The following is an 18,575-nucleotide window of genomic DNA, read 5'->3' as shown; positions in this document are numbered from 1 at the left end:
ATTTTATTTGTTTAATTTAAGTTCCTTGATGGAATTTATTTTGGGAAAATCTTAGACATTTTGGCTTTACAATATTTGCATCTGATAGTGTAGTAGTATGGACATGATCACTCTCTTCTCCCATGGCTTCCATAGATGTTTTGTAGAACTGCAAGCAATAAGACAAAATAAGAAAACTAATTGATAACTAGAAGCATTGTATAAATTTAGATTCATTGTGCAAGCTCATGGGAGATTCCTCATCACCTAGTCCATTGTCCCATTGCTTGTAAAACCATTATGAAAGGTCCAAAAAACTTTTTCCTCTGATGAATTTCACCCGATGTCACAAATATGAAATACATCACAACTATACAACATAGGAGGAAACGAGCTATTGCAAAGATAAATCAATTAACTTATTATGTCCCTTACAGATGGGAAGGGCAGGGGCTCTTAGAGGCCTGGCAGAGTTGGTGGAATGCTTCCTCAAATGAAAGAGAAAGAACCATTCCGCTGCTCATCACATGGGGGACTTGGCTAGCTGGAAATCAAGTCATTTTCAAGGATTTTGTCTTCCCTATTGGAAGACTAGCCACAGAAGGAGCGGCAATTTATGAAAGCATTCCTATTCCTCAATCCCTTAATCCTTCCAGAGCTGTTTATCCTGAACTCATTAGATACTCTATGCCATGGGCATATTTTGACGGGGCTTCGGATAATAATGGTCGATGCAGGGCTGGCTTGATCATTCACTTTTCAAAGGAAAAGACTATTAAAGCTTCAATAGGCCTAGGACAGGGTTCCAACAATTTTGCCGAGTTGAAAGCCCTTCATCTCCTTCTCAGTTGGCTTATTCTTAGAAATGTGAGAGAAGCCCAGATCTTCGGGGACTCCATGAATGTGGTGAAGTGGTTTAATGGGGCTCAGCGTTGCAGCAATCTCTCTCTGATTACTCTGTTCAGAGAAGTCTCACGCCTTAAGAGTTTTTTCATGGAGATATCTCTAAGTCACATTTACCGGGAAAGGAATTTTGACGCGGACCGCCTTTATAAAGACAGAGTTGATCTCGTGGTCTGTTTGGGAGGTTGAAAATGGGGTGGTTCGATCCATCGAACAACCCATCTTTGCATAATTCATCTGCCCTATTTTCTCTGGGTTTGTAAATATTCGTTTTGTTTTTTCTGTTCTCCTTGTATATTTTTCTCTCAGTTATCATACTATGTCGGGTACCTTGGGTTGCTTTCCCTTTCTGTGGAAGCCCAGGCAGCGGTAGTTTCTGTTTTTTGTGCCGAATCCTCATAGTGCTCACTGTGGATTTCTGTGGCCCCCCTCTGGTCGCGTTTTGGTTTTTTCCTTTGGGATCTCGTTTCTACCGAAGCGTGTGGCTGGAGGTTTCTTCCCTTCATGCTTTGGCTTGCTTTGCTTCCGCGAGCAGGATGACAGTCTGCTGAGACTTTCCCCTCTGCCGGTGGATACAGTCTCGGCGTTATGCCTACATATATATGTAATCCCTTTTTGTAATAAAAGGACGGTCTTTTTTCTGTGGAAAAAAAAAACATAAATTATTAAAATTGGTTTTACCATAATTTGAAACTAATGGGTCTCGGCTCCTCTCGATGAGTGTATCAATACTGCACAATGGAAAAGAAATCATCTCGTTTGTAACAACTAAGAAAACTAATGAATGAAATGTGAACACATTGTCATTAATTGACATGAGAACTAGAAAAACAACCAAGCACTTACATTAATGCACATATATGACAAAATTGTAGTTGTGCTAGAATACAAACAACCCTTTATAGGAAGAAGGTAACATCCAACCTGAATTTAGAAATAAATGTCAACTACAACCATAAGGATTTCCAATCTCAATAAAACCAACATATTATGAAATAAAATGACAAGTACTAATCTAAGAATTCCCTTAGCGCAATTTTCTTGTCAATCAAACATAAAATGTTACCTTATACATGAATTCCTTCCCGTAATCATGCTCTCAAGCATATCAATAAATATTAGAGTGGCATTTAATCGAGAAAAAAATAAAAAACTTGACAAAATATTTCAATATACTAATCCTACAAGATTTCAAATATACACAAATGTCACAGACTGACTCCAAATACTGGCAAAATATGAGAAAAACGTTGACTATAAGTACATAACATGTTGGCTAAATCTTAAGTAGTAATCTTCTTAGGAACTAATAGAGTGAGTTGATAGTAAAGAATATGTTGGCTAAATCTTAAGTATTATCTTCTAGGTTCTTAGCAGATTAATAGCATATATTGAAAGTAGGAACACAAACCATACAGAACAAACCATTCACTTAACACAAGTGGAGAAAGAAAGGCATATTGAAGATTCATTAGGGAAATGAAAACATAACCAACAACATTTAAGGATATTAATTCAATTTTGAACCATTTATGCTTACAAGTAATTAAATGTCTTGTACTAGTCAAAGTATATTGTATCACTAAACTCCCACTTCAACGCATGAAATATATTGTATCCATCATTAAATATATATTAGTATAGTGTCCTAACCAATATTCTTTCCCTTGAAATATTACTGAGGGTTTTATAGAAACAGGAAGTAGATAGGAAGCAAAGAAAAGATCTTATTTAAGTGGAATCACATTCAATATAAGGTGGCTTCCCTATTGAAAGTCTTTTTCTGTAGAAGCTGCAAAAAATTCTTAGAGTTGAAACTCTTCCTGTAAGTTTCAAGTAGATTGTCTATGAATCATTTTTGATAATAAGATCATAAAATTTCTGATTCTAATTTTTCTCCACAATCAAATCATTGTGTGTCAACTTGTCTTGAAATGTTTTGTTGTCATCTCCTTGTTTATTCTATCATTATCAATAATATTTTCTATCCTTAATAATAATTTTAACCTTTACTGTGAGGCCCATAAGACCCATAATCTGTGGACTTTCCTCAAATTTCACCTTGATTACACCTCAATTACTGACAGATCCAATTTTATGGACACAAAATTTGCTAACATTGTGAAGTAAGCATGCACTAATCAGGCTAAACACACACCACAATAAAACTAATGGTCGATTAATTTCCAAGTGCTCAGTAGTAAAATTTACTAGCACAACCACATTAGTAAATGTCGTTGATATACGCCGAAGGCATATATCAATCACATTATTATTATGATTATGAATAGTAATACTAAAAATTATTATTATGAATATTATTATTATTATTGATTATTATTATTATTATTATTAATTTAAATTAATTAATTAACTTATTATTAATTATTATCATTTAACTTATTAAATAACAAGTTGGACTATGGTTGACCGTGAATCATTTTCATATTGAGAAAACCTTTCTCACAATGCGACATTGGATAATGGTTAACAATGGTTGATTTTCATATTGAAACAATCTTTGTCACAATGCGACGTTGGACCATGGACCCAAGGATAAACCCAAGGGATTAATATTATAAATCCTAGGTATACAAACTCTAATACAAATACTATAAATCCTACAATAAACATGGTCGACCATGTTTTACCCTAGTTGATTTTCATATTGAGACAATATTTGTCACAATGCGACATTTGACCATGGTCGACCATGGTTAATATTATAAAACTTATGAATAATATTATACCCTAGTAATATGAACCCTTAGATTGACAAACCTAAGATACTGATATTATAAATCCAAAGGATTAATTCTAAAACCCCAAGGGATTAATATTATAAACCCAAGGTATATAAACCCTAAGATAAATATTATAAACCCAAAGGAATAATAAACCCAAGGGATTAATACTAAAAACCCAAGGGATAAATATTATAACCCCAAGGTATATAAACACTAAGATAAAAATTACAAACCCTAAAATAAACATGTTGACCATGGCTGACCAAAGTTGGTTTTCATATTGACAAAATATTTGTCACAATGCAACATTGTACTATGGTTTACCATGAATGATTTTCATATCAAGACAAACTTTCTCATAATGTGATGTTGGACAATGATTGATCATGTTTGACTATGGTTTATTTTCGTATTGATACAATCACAGTCGCAATGCGATGTTGGACCATGGTTGACCATGGATCGCCATGTTGTGACAATGTGACGTTGGACCAAGAGACAACCTTTGTCACATTATGACCATGGTTGAACATGGTTGATTTTCATATTGAGAAAATATTTCTCACAGTGTAACATTGGACCATGGTTGTGCATGGTTGACCATGATTATAAACCTAAGAGACTTATATAAAAACCTAGGATTAATATTATAAAACTTATGAATAATATTATATCGTAGGAATATGATCCCTTAGATTGATAAACCCAAGGGATTAATTATAAAACCCTAAAGTATTATAAACTGAAGGGAATAATATTAAACCCATGGGATAAATATTATAAACCCTAAGATATATATTATAAACCCTAAAATAAACATGGTTGACCACAATTGATTTTCATATTGACAAAATAATTTCCACAATGCGATGATGGACAATGGTTGACCATGATTGATTTTCATATTGAGACAACCTTTCTCACAATGCAACGTTGGACAATGGTTGACCATGGTTGATTTCCATATTGAGACAATCTTTGTCACAATGCGGCATTGGACCATGGGCCGGAGGATAAATCCAATGAATTATTATTATAAATCCTAGGTATACAAACCTGAAGAAAAATACTATAAACCCTAAAATAAACATGGTTGACCATGTTTTACCCTAGTTGATTTTCATATTGCGACAATATTTGTCACAATGCCACATTTGACCATGGTTTACCATGGTCAATATTATAAAACTTATGAATAATATTATACCCTAGGAATATGAACCCTTAGATTGACAAACCCAAGAGATTGATATTATAAATCCAAGGGATTCATTCTAAAACCCCAAGGTATTTTTTTATTCCAAGGAAAAAATAGAACTTTTTATTGTGATTGATAAAAAGTTACATTGTATATGTTGTTAGGCATTCAATTGATTGTATGATTTTCCAATCAATTGATTATATGATTTTCCAATCATACTTTGTCTAGCATCATATCACTAATCCTTTTTTAAAAACATGGGCCTCCTTAGAGAGGAAAACAACCCCGTTAGATCAGCTATCTGAGAAAAAACATCATCATATGCCCAAAAATAAAAAGAAACACATACCGATGAGACTGAGTCATTCTCAGGTCTCCTTAGAAAGGAAAACAACCCAAACAGGGATGAATCAGCTGAAAGTTTTATGAGAGTTAATAAGTTGTTATGGTAATGTTATAGAGTAAACTGTCTACTATTTTACAAGCGAAAAAAAAAATGCTTGAAACTAGGCTGTGATTAGAGTAAAATATGGATTTTTAAACATATGGTGGAAGATCCGACACACGGATCTCATCCATATCAAATTCCTCTATCCTCCAACTGCCTAGATCTTGTTGCAAACCTGCTTTAGAAAGCTAGTTTGTTGTATCATTGCGTTCCCTGTAAATGTGACATAAAGAAAATTCATTAAAAAAAGACTTTAAATGTTTTGTCTCTTCTAACAATGGTGATAATATGTAATTTTGACATCTGCTCATTCCATTGAACCATTTGATGATATTCATTGAGTCCCCGAAGATCTGAATCGTGAGTATGCCCAAGTGGGTAAGCCAACAGAGTAGAAGTTTTAAGGCAGACAGTTCTGCAAAATTGTTGGATCCGGTCCCCAGCCCCACTGAGGCTTTGAGGCATCTATGAGTGTTTAGGTGAATAACCAACCCAGCCCCACATTTATTGTTTTGGCTGGAGGCCCCATCGAAGTATGCCCAAGGAACTCCTTCCTTAATGTGCTCCTCTCTAACAGGGTGGGGAATTTCCTCTCGGCTTGGCTCAGGAATGCTAGAGAAGATTGTCGCGCATCCAACAACTGTATTCCCCACCGAGGGATTTTGTTCTTTAAAAATACTTTTATTCCTTGCTAGCCATATACCCCAGGAAATGATTAGAGGTAGGTTTCTCAGGTTCCCTTCAGGGTGTTGCTTCCACCAAGTTTGCCATACTTCCGCTATTGTCCTCCCTTCCCATGTCACCCTCTTTTGGATCAGTCTCCCTACTGCCAGCCATACCTCTCTTGAGAATGAGAATTCTACAAAAAGGTGTTGAATCGATTCAATGTCATTTTTGCATAAGACGCATCTCCCTGGACCCGACTTATATCTTTTCTGAAGTATATCCCAGGTTGGCACCTTCTTCTTGAGGATGCACTAGAAGAACATTCAGGCTTTTGCCGGACATTGTAGTTTCCAGATTGAGGTAACCCACCAGTCCTGATTTCCCCAACCTTTCTTCGACATTAGGTACTTATATCCTTGTTTTGGGGAGTAGTTACCCGAGTCTGCATGTACCCAGACTAATTGATCAGGTCTATCTCTAAGCCAGACATTGGATCTGGACAGTTCCATAATGAAGGTGTTCCATTCCCCCCTCCAATGTTGGTTAAGATTTAGGTCCGACCCTGATAACCAGGCTTGTCCCCAAATGGAGGAATGGCCATGGTTCTCGATCTGACTGAGATTTTGGATGCCTCTTGTGTCGAGTTGGTTAATGAGGCCCGGGGATAGAGTGAAATCTTTGTTGCACCCTACCCATGGATCCTTCCCTATCCAGACTTGTTCTCCATTTCCTACTTGCCAGGACAGCCCTTGTTCAATGATCTTAAAGCCATCTAGTGTGGCTTTCCACACCACTGAGGTGCTTCCTTTCTTTTTATTTGAACTTCTAATCTAGTCTTCCAGTGGTATAGGATCAATTTATTTCCTCTTGACCACCATAGTCCAGAGATTCTCCATTCTGATAAGCCTCCATCCCAGCTTTGCTGCTAGCGACAACCCAAAAGTAGTTAAGTCTTTGATTCCCCATCCGCCCCACTCCTTTGGCCTTGCCACCTTCTCCCAAGCCACCCATGGTAGTACCGACTCCTCCTTTGAGCCTACCCATAAGAATCTGCTACAGACTCTTCTAATTTTTTCCAGAATCCCTTTCGGGACCCAAGTTAAAGCAGCCCAGTAGACAGGTATAGCGAGTAGGACTGATTTAATGAGGGTCAATCTACTCACTCTAGATATCCATTTAAAACTCCAGTGAGTGATCCTTGATTCAATTTTTGCAATTAGCCAATGCCAATCCTGCTTCCTGTATGAGTTGGGTTTCAGGAAGAAACCTAGATATTTGAAGTTGTCTTCTAGCTTCCGATCTTCAAATGGAAAATCTTCTTTAATTTGATTTGCTTCCAGTCTGTTGAAACCTTCCAACAACAGTTGTGATTTTTCCTTGTTTACTTGCATGCCTGTAGCCTTCAAGAAGAGATCCAATATCCTTTTTAGTTCCTTTGTTTCACTCCTTCTTCCATTACTGAAGAGCAGAATGTCATCCACGAACAGTAGGTGGGTTATATTTAAATTGACGGCCACTTCCAACCCTTTGATATCCCCTTTCCTTCTAGCTTCTAAGAGCAGCTGACTGAGTCCTTCGGCCGCCAGAAGGAAGAGGAAGGGTGAGAGGGGAAAACCTTGTCTCAGCCCTCTTTGACCTTGAAAGAAAGAGGAGGCTGCTCCATTGATGAGCACCGCAAAGCTTACACTAGTTAAGCATCCCATGACCCAGTTTATAAAATCTACTTGGAACCCCAAGTGGGTGAGTAGCATGCGAATATACATCCAATTGATCCTATCAAAAGCTTTTGAGAGGTCTATTTTCACTACAACTCCTTTTCATTTCTTTTGTTTGATGTTGTGGATGGTTTCCTGGGCCACACCAATTACTTCATGAATCTGTCTCCCATCTATAAAGCTGAATTGTTATTTTGACATATGCCTGGATAGAATTGGCTTTACTTGAAGAGAAATCACCTTCGCTATGATTTTGTAGATACAGTTGCAAAGGGAAATTGGTCTGAAATCCTCAAAGGAGGTTGGTTCTTCTTTCTTCGGGATGAGGGCTATGAAAGTTGAATTAAAAGGGGGATATATGACCCCTTTCCTTCTAGATTCTTCAACAACTTCGGTAAGCTCATGCCCAATTTTCTCAAAGAAATGTTGGAACAGCTCCACCATCCATCCGTCTGGACCTGGGCTCTTATCCTTTGGCATAGATTTTATAATTCCTTCCACCTCCCCCCTCATGACTTCTCCCATTAGTTCCATTGAATCCTCTTCATCCACATAACGAGGAAAGGTCTGGGCTGTTCAGATCACTTCAGCCAAGGATACTTCCATCGGGGCAGTGAATAGGTTTTGGAAATGTCTTATACCCATCTGTGAGAGATCCTCGAATGATCGAGCCTCTCTTCCTCCCTCGGCCCTCAATTTCCAAATGGTATTCACATTCTTCCTTCCTCTCGCATAATTTTGGAAGAATTTGGTGTTCTCATCCCCTGCCCTTAGCCAGATGGCTCTGCTTTTCATTCGCCATTGTTCTTCTCTTGCTAAAAGGATTTTATTCCTTTGGGATTCCAGCTGCATAATTCTATCCCTTTTTTCCTGTGTTTCATAACCGTCAGCTTCAGGGCTTTCGAGCATTTGTAGGTTCTTCCCTATTTGAATGAGATCTTCATCCTCTTTCAATTTCTTCACCTTAGCCCAATTCACCGTAGCTTTTTTAAGGCGTTTCAGGTTCTCCATGAAGAGGAAGGCTTTGTCTTCAGAGTCACTGGCCCTTACAGGTCTCCAGGTGTCCTTAAAAAGAGAGTTATAGGATTCCTCCAGTAACCAAGTGGGATTGAATTTAAAGGGAGCTGCCGGTTTTTTGGGGAGCTTGGTTAATTCTAGCAAGATTGGCATATGATCTGAGTTTCCCCCTTCACCCACCCACTGGAAAAACACTGGAATATTTGTTGTTGCTTCCTCACGAAGGAGGAATTGATCCAATCTTTTTGCTACACGGTCTTCCCCTATTCTCCTATTCCTCCAGGTAGGTCTAATCTTCAATAAGTTTATATCCAACAGTTTGTTTTCTCTGATAAGATTGGTAAAAAAATCTGATAACGGATCTTCTCTGGCAGAGGGCCCCAGGTTTTGGCTGAGCCTATGGAGAAGTTTAAGTCTCCCCCGATCACCAGATTCAGATTGTTCAATAATGATTTGGAGAATAGGATCTTCCAGAAATGGGCTCTCCCCTGGCATGGCCCGTATATGTTAACAATCATCAGGTTAGTGCATAGTTCTTGAGAGTAGACTTCCATCCCCATCACCTGATCCATCCCCCAGGTATTTAAAGCTTTGAATTTCCCTTCTTTAAACCCCATAGCTAGTCCCCCAGAGTGACCTTTAGCATCCAAGGCCTGGATGCTCCAGCCAGTCAGGATTTTTGTCAGAGATTTTGAGACTTCTTCTCCTGCTCCCAATGTTTCTTGAAGAAGGAGGATATCTGGGTTGTAGTTCTGGATTACCTCTTTTAAGGCCAACTTTTTAGGGTTGCTGGCTAAACCTCTACAATTCCAAGAGAGGATGATCATTGATCAACCTCAAGGGGGGTTTTGCTGCTCTAAGCACCCCAGAAATAGACATTTGCTTTCCATCTGCAATATCTATTTTGGCTCTTAACTGAGCCTTCGATAGGTTTGTTTTCCTCCCTCTCATCTTACGGTCGCCTGTCTGGGTGGATTGCATGTCAATTCCCCTACTACCCCCACAACCCCCCATGGAGGAGGCTTTTTCTCTCGAGGTCTGAGGTTATAAGGGTTTGTTGCAGTGAGGGTTTCATCACTCGTAATGTCATCCTTGCCCCTGACATATTCATGATTCAGATCTAGATTGGGTATAGATGTGATTATACTCTCGATTTGCATGTTGTCTGAACTTGAAATAGGAATGACAATGTTTTGTTGCCTGGAAGGACCAGGCACAGGTTCAGCAAATTTAAAGAAATAACAGGAGTAAGAGAAGGTAGGGTTAAGGCCAGACCCATACCCTCTTTGTCGATTATGGCTCCCAGCAATGTCTGTTGCTATGTCCTGGTCCTGTGCATTCCCTTCTTGCTGCTGAGGTGACTAGTGTCCCGATATGGATTCTTTCTGCACATCCATGCTTCCAACTAGATCCTCCTGAAGTCTATCTGTGTCCATTTGTTCTTCCCCCATGCCTTTCTTCGAGAGTTTTTCTTTTGGGTCTTCCTCAACTACAGCCCCTATCTCTGCCTTCCTCTGCTTCCTTCGACGTCTGAATCCCATCAGGCACTCTTTTGCCAAGTGTCCATAAATATGACATATGTGGCAGTGAAATGGCAAGTGTTCATAATCTAGTTGCTGAACATACTTGTAATCTTTGTATTGCAGCTGAATTTCTTTTGCCAGTCTTGCCTGAGGGGTTAGGCTTACCAGGATGCGTGCCATCCCTTGGTCTCTGGTTTGCAGAAAAGACATGTCTATTTCCATGTATTTCTCGAGGTGGTTTCCAATAGCTCTGAAGACCGACTCTACCCAGAGAAATGGAGGGAGCCCTGGCAAGCAGACCCATACTGGAAGTTCATCAACTCGTTCCCTCTGCGCATCGAACAATGGATTCCATCTTTTGATTAGAATCGGGTGTCTCCCAAAAGCCCAATTCCTTTCCAACACCCAAGGTATATAAACCTTAAGATAAATATTATAAACCCAAGGGATTAATACTAAAAACCCAAGGGAATGATATTAAACCAAAGGGATAAATATTATAAACCCAAGGTATATAAACACTAAGATAAAAATTACAAACCCTAAAATATACATGGTTTACCACAGTTGATTTTCATATTGACAAAATCTTTGTCACAATGCAATGTCGAACTATGCTTTACCATGATTGATTTTCATATCGAGACAACCTTTCTCACAATGCGATGTCGGACAATGATTGACCATGGTTGACTACGGTTGATTTTCATATTGAGACAATCTTTGTCACACTTGGACGTTGGACCATGGTTGACCATGGATGGCCATGTTGCTACAATGTGATGTTGGACCAAGAGACAACCTTTCTCACAATGTGACCATGGTTATTGACCATGGATGGCCATGTTGCCACAATGTGTTGTTGGACCAAGAGACAACCTTTGTCACAATATGACCATGGTTATTGACCATGGTTGACCATGGTTGATTTTCATATTGAAACAATATTTCTCACAGTGTGACATTGAACATGGTTGACCATGATTATAAACCCAAGGGACTTATATTAAACCCTAGGATTAATATTATAAAACTTATGAATAACATTATACCCTAGGAATATGAACCCTTAGATTGATAAACCAAAGGGATTAATATTATAAACCCAAAGTATATAAACCCTAAGATAGATATTATAAACCTTAAAATAAACATGGTTGACCACAATTGATTTACATATTAACAAAATATTTGTCACAATGCGATGTTGGACTATGGTTGACTATGATTTATTTTCATATTGAAACAACCTTTCTCACAATGCGACGTTGGACTATGGTTGACCATGATTTATTTTCATATTGAAACAACCTTTCTCAGAATGCAACGTTGGACAAAGGTTGACCATGGTTAATTTTCATATTGATACAAACTTTGTCACAATGTGAGGTTGGACCGTGGACTCAAGGATAAACCCAGGGGATTAGTATTATAAATCCTAGTTATAAAAACCCTAAGACAAATACGATAAACCCTAAAATAAACATGGTTGACCATGTTTTACCCGGGTTGATTTTCATATTGAGATGATATTTGTCACAATACAACATTTGACCATGGTTAATATTATAACACTTGAGAATAATATTATACCGTAGGAATATGAACCCTTAGATTGACAAACCCAAGATATTGATATTATAAATCCAAGGGATTAGTTCTAAAACCCCAAGTATTATAAACCCAAGGGAATAATATTAAACCCAAGGGATTAATATTATAAATCCAAGGTATATAAACCCTAAGATAAATATTATAAACCCAATAGAATAATAAACCACAATATGACCTTGGACCAAGAGTCAACCTTTGTCACAATGTGACCATGGTTGACCACGGTTGATTTTTATATTGAGACTATATTTATCACAGTGTGACATTGGACCAAGGTTGTGCATGATTGACCATGATTATAAACCCAAGGGATTAATATTATAAACCCAAGGTATATAAAACCTAAGATAAATATTATAAACCCAAAGGAATACTAAACCCAAGGGAATAATATTAAACCCATGGGATAAATATTATAAACCCAAGGTATATAAACCCTAAGATAGATATTATAAACCCTAAAATAAACATGGTTAACCATGGTTGAGCACAATTCATTTTTTATATTGGAAAATTATTTGTCACAATGCGATGTTGGACTATGGTTGACCATGGTTGATTTTCATATTGAGACAACTTTTCTCACATTGCGATGTTGGACAATGGTTGACCATGGTTGATTTTCATATTGAGACAATCTTTGTCACAATGTGACCTTGGACCATGGACCCAAGTATAAACCCAAGAGATTAATATTACAAATCCTAGGTATACAAACCCTAAGACAAATAATATAAACCCTAAAATAAACATGGTTGACCATGTTTTACCCTTGTTGATTTTCATATTGAGACAATATTTGTCACAATATGACATTTGACCATGGTTAATATTATAAAATTTATGAATACTATTATACCCTAGGAAAATGAACCCTTAGATTCACAAACCCAAGAGATTGATATTATAAATCCAAGGAATTAATTCTAAAACCTCGATGTATTATAAACCCAAGTGAATAATATTAAACCCAATGGATTAATATTATAAACCCAAGGAATATAAACCCTAAGGTAAATATTCTGAACCCAAGGGAATAATAAACGCAAGGGATTAATAATAAAATCCCAAGGGATTATAAATCAAAGGGAATGATATTAAACCTAAGGGATAAATATTATAAACCCAAGGTATATAAAATTTAAGATGAAAATTAAAAACGCTAAAATAAACATGGTTGACCACTATTGATTTTCATATTGACAAAATCTTTATCACAATGGAGCATTGGACTATCATTTACCATGATTGATTTTCGTATCAAGACAACCTTCTCACAATGGGGTGTTGGACAATGGTTGACCATGGTTGACTATGGTTGATTTTCATATTGAGACAATCTTTGTCACAATGCGACATTGGACCATGGTTGACCATGGATGGCCATGTTGCCATAATGTGACGTTGGACCAAGAGATAACCTTTGTCACAATATGACCATGGTTATTTACCATGGTTGACAATTATTGACCATGGTTGACCATGGTTGATTTTCATATTGAGACAATATTTCTTACAGTGTGACGTTGGACCATGGTTGCGCATGGTTGACCATGATTATAAACCAAAGGGACTTATATTAAACCCTGGATTAATATTATAAAACTTATGAATAATATTATACCCTAGGAATATGAACCCTTAGATTGATAAACCCAAGGGATTAATTCTAAAACCCTAAGGTATTATAAACCCAACAGAATAATATTAAACCCAAGGGATTAATATTATAAACCCAAGGTATATAAACCCTAAGATAAATATTATAAACTGAAGGGAATAATAAACCCAGGGGATTATAAACCCAATAGAATAATATTAAACCCATGGGATAAATACTATAAACCCAAGGTATATAAACCCTATGAAAGATATTATAAACCCTAAAATAAATATGGTTGACCATGGTTGACCACAATTGGTTTTCATATTGAAAAAATGTGTCACAATGTGATGTTGTACTATGTTTGACCATGATTTATTTTCATATTGAGACAACCTTTCTCACAATGCGACATTGGACAATGGTTGACCATGGTTGATTTTCATATTGAGACAATCTTTCTAACAATGCAACATTGGACCATAGACCCAAGGATAAACCCAAGGGATTAATATTAGAAAGCCTAGGTTTACAAACCCTAAGAAAAATACTATAAACCCTAAAATCAACATGGTTGACCATGTTTTACCCTAGTTGATTTTCAAATTGAGACAATATTTGTCACAATGCGACATTTGACCATGGTTAATATTATAAAACTTATGAATAATATTATAACCTAGGAATATGAACTCTTAGATTGACGAACCCAAGAGATTGGTATTATAAATCCAAGGGATTAATTCTAAAACCCAAAGGTATTATAAAACCAAGGGAATAATATTAAACCCAAAGAATTATTATTATAAACAAAAGGTATATAACCCCTAAGATAAATATTACAAACCCAAGGGAATAATAATACCAAGGGATTAATACTAAAATCCCAAGGGATTATAAACCCAAGGGAATGATATTAAACCCAAGGGATAAATATTATAAACCCTAGGTATATAAAAAGTAAGATAAAAATTACAAACCCTAAAATAAACATGGTTGACCATGGTTGACTGTGGTTAATTTTCATATTGACAAAATCTTTGTCACAATGTGGCATCAGACTATGGTTTACCATGATTGATTTTCATATCGAGACAACCTTTCTCACAATGCTACTTTGGGCAATGGTTGACCATGGTTGACTATGGTTGATTTTCGTATTGAGACAATCTTTGTCACAATGCGACATTGGACCATGGTTGACAATGGATGGCCATGTTGCCACAATGTGACGTTGGACCAAGAGACAACCTTTGTCACAATGTGACCATGATTTATTTCATATTGAGATAATATTTCTCACAGTGTGACATTGAACCATGGCTGCACATGGTTGACCTTAATTATAAACCCAAGGGACTTATATTAAACCCTAGGATTAATATGATAAAAATTATGAATAATATTATACCCTATGAATATGAACCCTTAGATTGATAAACCCAAGGGATTAATTCTAAAACCCTAAGGAATTATAAACCCAAGGGAGTGATATTAAATCCAAGGGATTAATATTATAAACCCAAGGGATTTTAACCTAAGGGAATAATATTAAACCCATGGGATTAATATTATAAACCCAATGTATATAAACCCTAAGATAGATATTATAAACCCTAAAATAAACATGGCTGACCATGGTTGACCACAATTGATTTTCATATTGGAAAAATATTTGTCACAATGCGATGTTGGACTATGGTTGACCATGATTGATTTTCATATTGAGACAACCTTTCTCACAATGAAGCACTGGAGAATGGTTGACCATCGTTGATTTTCATATTGAGACAATATTTTTCAGAATGCGATGTGGACATTGGACCCAAGGATAAACGCAACGGATTAATATTATAAAGTCTAGGTATACAAACCCTAAGACAAATACTATATACCCTAAAATAAACACGATTGACTAGGTTTTACGCTGGTTGATTTTCATATTGAGACAATATTTGTCACAATGCGACATTTGACCATGGTTAATATTATAAAACTTATGAATAATATTATACCCTAGGAATATGAACCCTTGGATTGAAAAACCCAAGAGTTTGATATTATAAATCCAAGGGATTAATTTTAAAACCCCTAAGTATTATAAATGCAAGGGAATAATATTAAACCCAAGGTATATAAACCTTAAGATAAATATTATAAACCCAAGGGAATAAGAAACTAAAGGGATTAATACTAAAAACCCAAGGGATAAATATTATAAACCCAAGGTATATAAACACTAAGATAAAAATTACAAACCCTAAAATAAACATTGTTGTCCATGGTTGACCACGATTGGTTTTCAATTTGACAAAACATTTGTCACAATACGACATTGGACTATAGTTTACCTTGATTGTTTTTCATATCGAGACAACTTTTCTCACAATGCGACGTTGGACAATGGTTGACCATGGTTGACTTTCATATTGAGACAACCTTTTTCACAATGTGATGTTGGACCATGGTTGACCATGGATGGCCATGTTGCTACAATATGACGTTGGACCAAGAGACAACCTTTGTCATAATGTGACCATGGTTATTGACCATAGTTGACCATGATTGACCATGGTTGACCATGGTTGATTTTCATATTGAGACAATATTTCTCACATTGTGACATTCGACCATGGTTGCGCATGGTTGACCATGATTATAAACCCAAGGGACTTATATCAAACCCCAAGATTAATATTATAAAACTTATGAATAATAGTATACCCTAGAAATATGAACCCTTAGATTGTTAGATCTAAGACTTTTGTGATCCATAATGTAGCTACAAGTCTTCCAGATTAATCACATTGATAGGATTTGGTCGATGTTTCGAACCAAGTAATGTGGTTCATCCTTAGGACAAGGTGATAATTCAGTCAATATCAAGGAATAAATAGCATGGATGCATCATTGTCCAGTGTAGGCCCTTGAGATTTAACCGTTGGAGAATTAGTTAAAAATATTATTTAATAATTAGTGGTACGTAGATATTTAAAAATATAGTTGATATGGAAAATAAAATATATTATTTCAGTGTTATCGATAATAATTATTAATTTATTTAATACTATTAGTTATTGATTTGACTTGTTCTCGTATAGTTGAAAACTAGCTGTTGGGAAAATTCAATTCAAAATAAGTTAAAATACCAATAATTTATTATGATTATTTATTCAAAAGGAGTTGTATTAATATATTGAACTTATATTTATATAATTAAAATCCTTTAAGTAGAAATAAAGTAAAGTAGGATTATATAAACCAGAGTTGTTAGGTTAATAATTAAAGAAGGTTGATATCATGATATATTATTAGGGGTATTAATAAACTTCAAAAAATAAAAATAAAGGGAGAGAAGGATCCAAAATAAAAATGTTCTAGATCCCAAAGGTTCAGAAAAGAGAGATAGCTAAAGGATTAGAAAAGTGTGAAAGCTAAAAAGGGGTGGGGCGGGGTGGGGGGGGGGAATTTAAGACTAATAATTATTATTAAAAACAAATGAAAATGGAGCATAATAATAAGGAGAAAAGGGTGAAAGATGATGGATCTAGGTGAAACAAGAAGCAAAACGGAAAAGGAGAAAGAATCAAGAAAAGAGACCCAGAATCCAACTCTTGCTCAATTTCCAACCATCATCTCTATTCAGATTTTTGGCATGCCTCTCGATCTCAATCACTTCCCTAAGTTTCATGTGCTAGAAATGATCAACCCTAGCAATGACCTTGGAATCTTTGATGCGGACATGGTGTTTATATTTCTCTGCATGTTTGGCTAGGGCTGATGCACGAGATCGATTGTGTGTAATATCAGCATCATGTTCATTGATTCTTCATTTAATAGACCTACCAATTTCTCAAATGTAGGGAATACTGCAGGAGCAGGGAATAAGGTAGACCCCTTTTGTGTCCTTAGCATAAATAGGGTCTTTTACTGACCTAAGAGAATTTTTAAAGGTGTTGAGAGGCTTGAACGAAGAGGAGATATTAATATTCCTAAGGATATGGGCAATCCTATCCGTGGTTCCTTGGATATATGGTAGATGAAACTTGGAGATAGGATCGAAATGAGTAGGTTTGACTCTTGCCTCTTTGCAGGCCTTTTGAAAGGCCTTGAGGCTTAGAAATCTGTTATATCCATTATTTTTAAAAACCTCAAGAAGATGATATTTCTCCTACTCGAGGTGGCCATCATCAGAGACTCTTAGAGCACGGGTAGCAAGAGTGCTGAGAACCCCAAATTTATGAGTCGAGAAATGATTAGAATTAGCATGGAGATATTATTCCGTGTGAGCCTTTTTTCAAAAAACTTGGTGACAGATGGAACCATCATCCATCCTTGGTAGGAGTGTCAAGAAAGGGAAGACATCCATCCACTTCAACTTCCACAGTGAACTTGATGGAGTTCGATAGAGAATTAAAGTGAGCAAGAAACATATTCAGCTTTTCACGACCATGAGGCCAGATGACACAAGTATCATCAACAAACCTCTTCCAATTTTTAGGTGGAATCGAGTTGTGGCTAAGGCCTTGGTCTCAAAATATTCCATAAACAAGTTAGCGATGATAGGGGAAAGAGGGGAACCCATCACAACACCACAAGTTTTCTCATAGAACTCACCTTGGAAACTGAAGAAAGTCGAGGTGAGGTAGAGGCCAACTAATTTGGTTGTGTCTTTGTCAGTGATGCGATTTATGATATCAATGGCCTCTTGGATGGATATTTTTGTGTATAATGATACAACATCGAAACTGACTAACAAATATCCAGGTTCCAACTTGATATCTTTCCACTCTTGGATAAAGGAGGTTGAGTCTTTAACGAAAGAATCAGTGCGACCAATAAGAAGTTTAAGATTTTGGGTTACGAATTTAGCAAGAAGATAGGTAGGTCTGCCTATTGTGATGACAGTAGGTCTTAAGGGAGCCCCAAATTTATGGATCTTCGGGAGGCCATAGATCCTAGGGGTAAGGGGATTGCTCTCGATGAGCTTCTGGGAAAGAGAATTAAGAGACGGATTCTGAGGGATTATGCGGTGACAGCGCAACAGGAGGTTGGGTTGATGGAAGAGAAGCTACAGGGTGATGAAAAGACAAAATAGCAAGCGAATTAGTCAATAAAGGATAGGTCGAGGGGTTCCAGGAGGGAGGAAACACGTTTAG

The 18,575-nt window shown here is 36.6% G+C and overlaps 1 protein-coding gene across 1 annotated transcript; it reads right to left on the bottom strand.

Moving 5' to 3' along the window:
- Positions 1-8,235: 8,235 nt before the first annotated feature.
- Positions 8,236-9,171, bottom strand: LOC149261384 (uncharacterized). The gene has a single exon (XM_089368834.1). It carries the CDS (start codon positions 9,169-9,171, stop codon positions 8,236-8,238), a length of 936 nt encoding a protein of 311 aa, XP_089224960.1.
- Positions 9,172-18,575: the final 9,404 nt, after the last annotated feature.

Source organism: Pinus tabuliformis, chromosome 6 (genome assembly GCF_031772625.1).
Source record: "Pinus tabuliformis cultivar Carrire ecotype Pingquan chromosome 6, CPIR1, whole genome shotgun sequence".
NCBI lineage: Eukaryota > Viridiplantae > Streptophyta > Pinopsida > Pinales > Pinaceae > Pinus > Pinus tabuliformis.
This window is presented reverse-complemented; position numbering and strand designations above follow the sequence as displayed.

What these genes read in the sequence shown, in the direction of transcription:
- LOC149261384 (XM_089368834.1), bottom strand. Translation starts at nt 9,171, where the DNA reads ATGCCAGGGGAGAGCCCATTTCTGGAAGATCCTATTCTCCAAATCATT.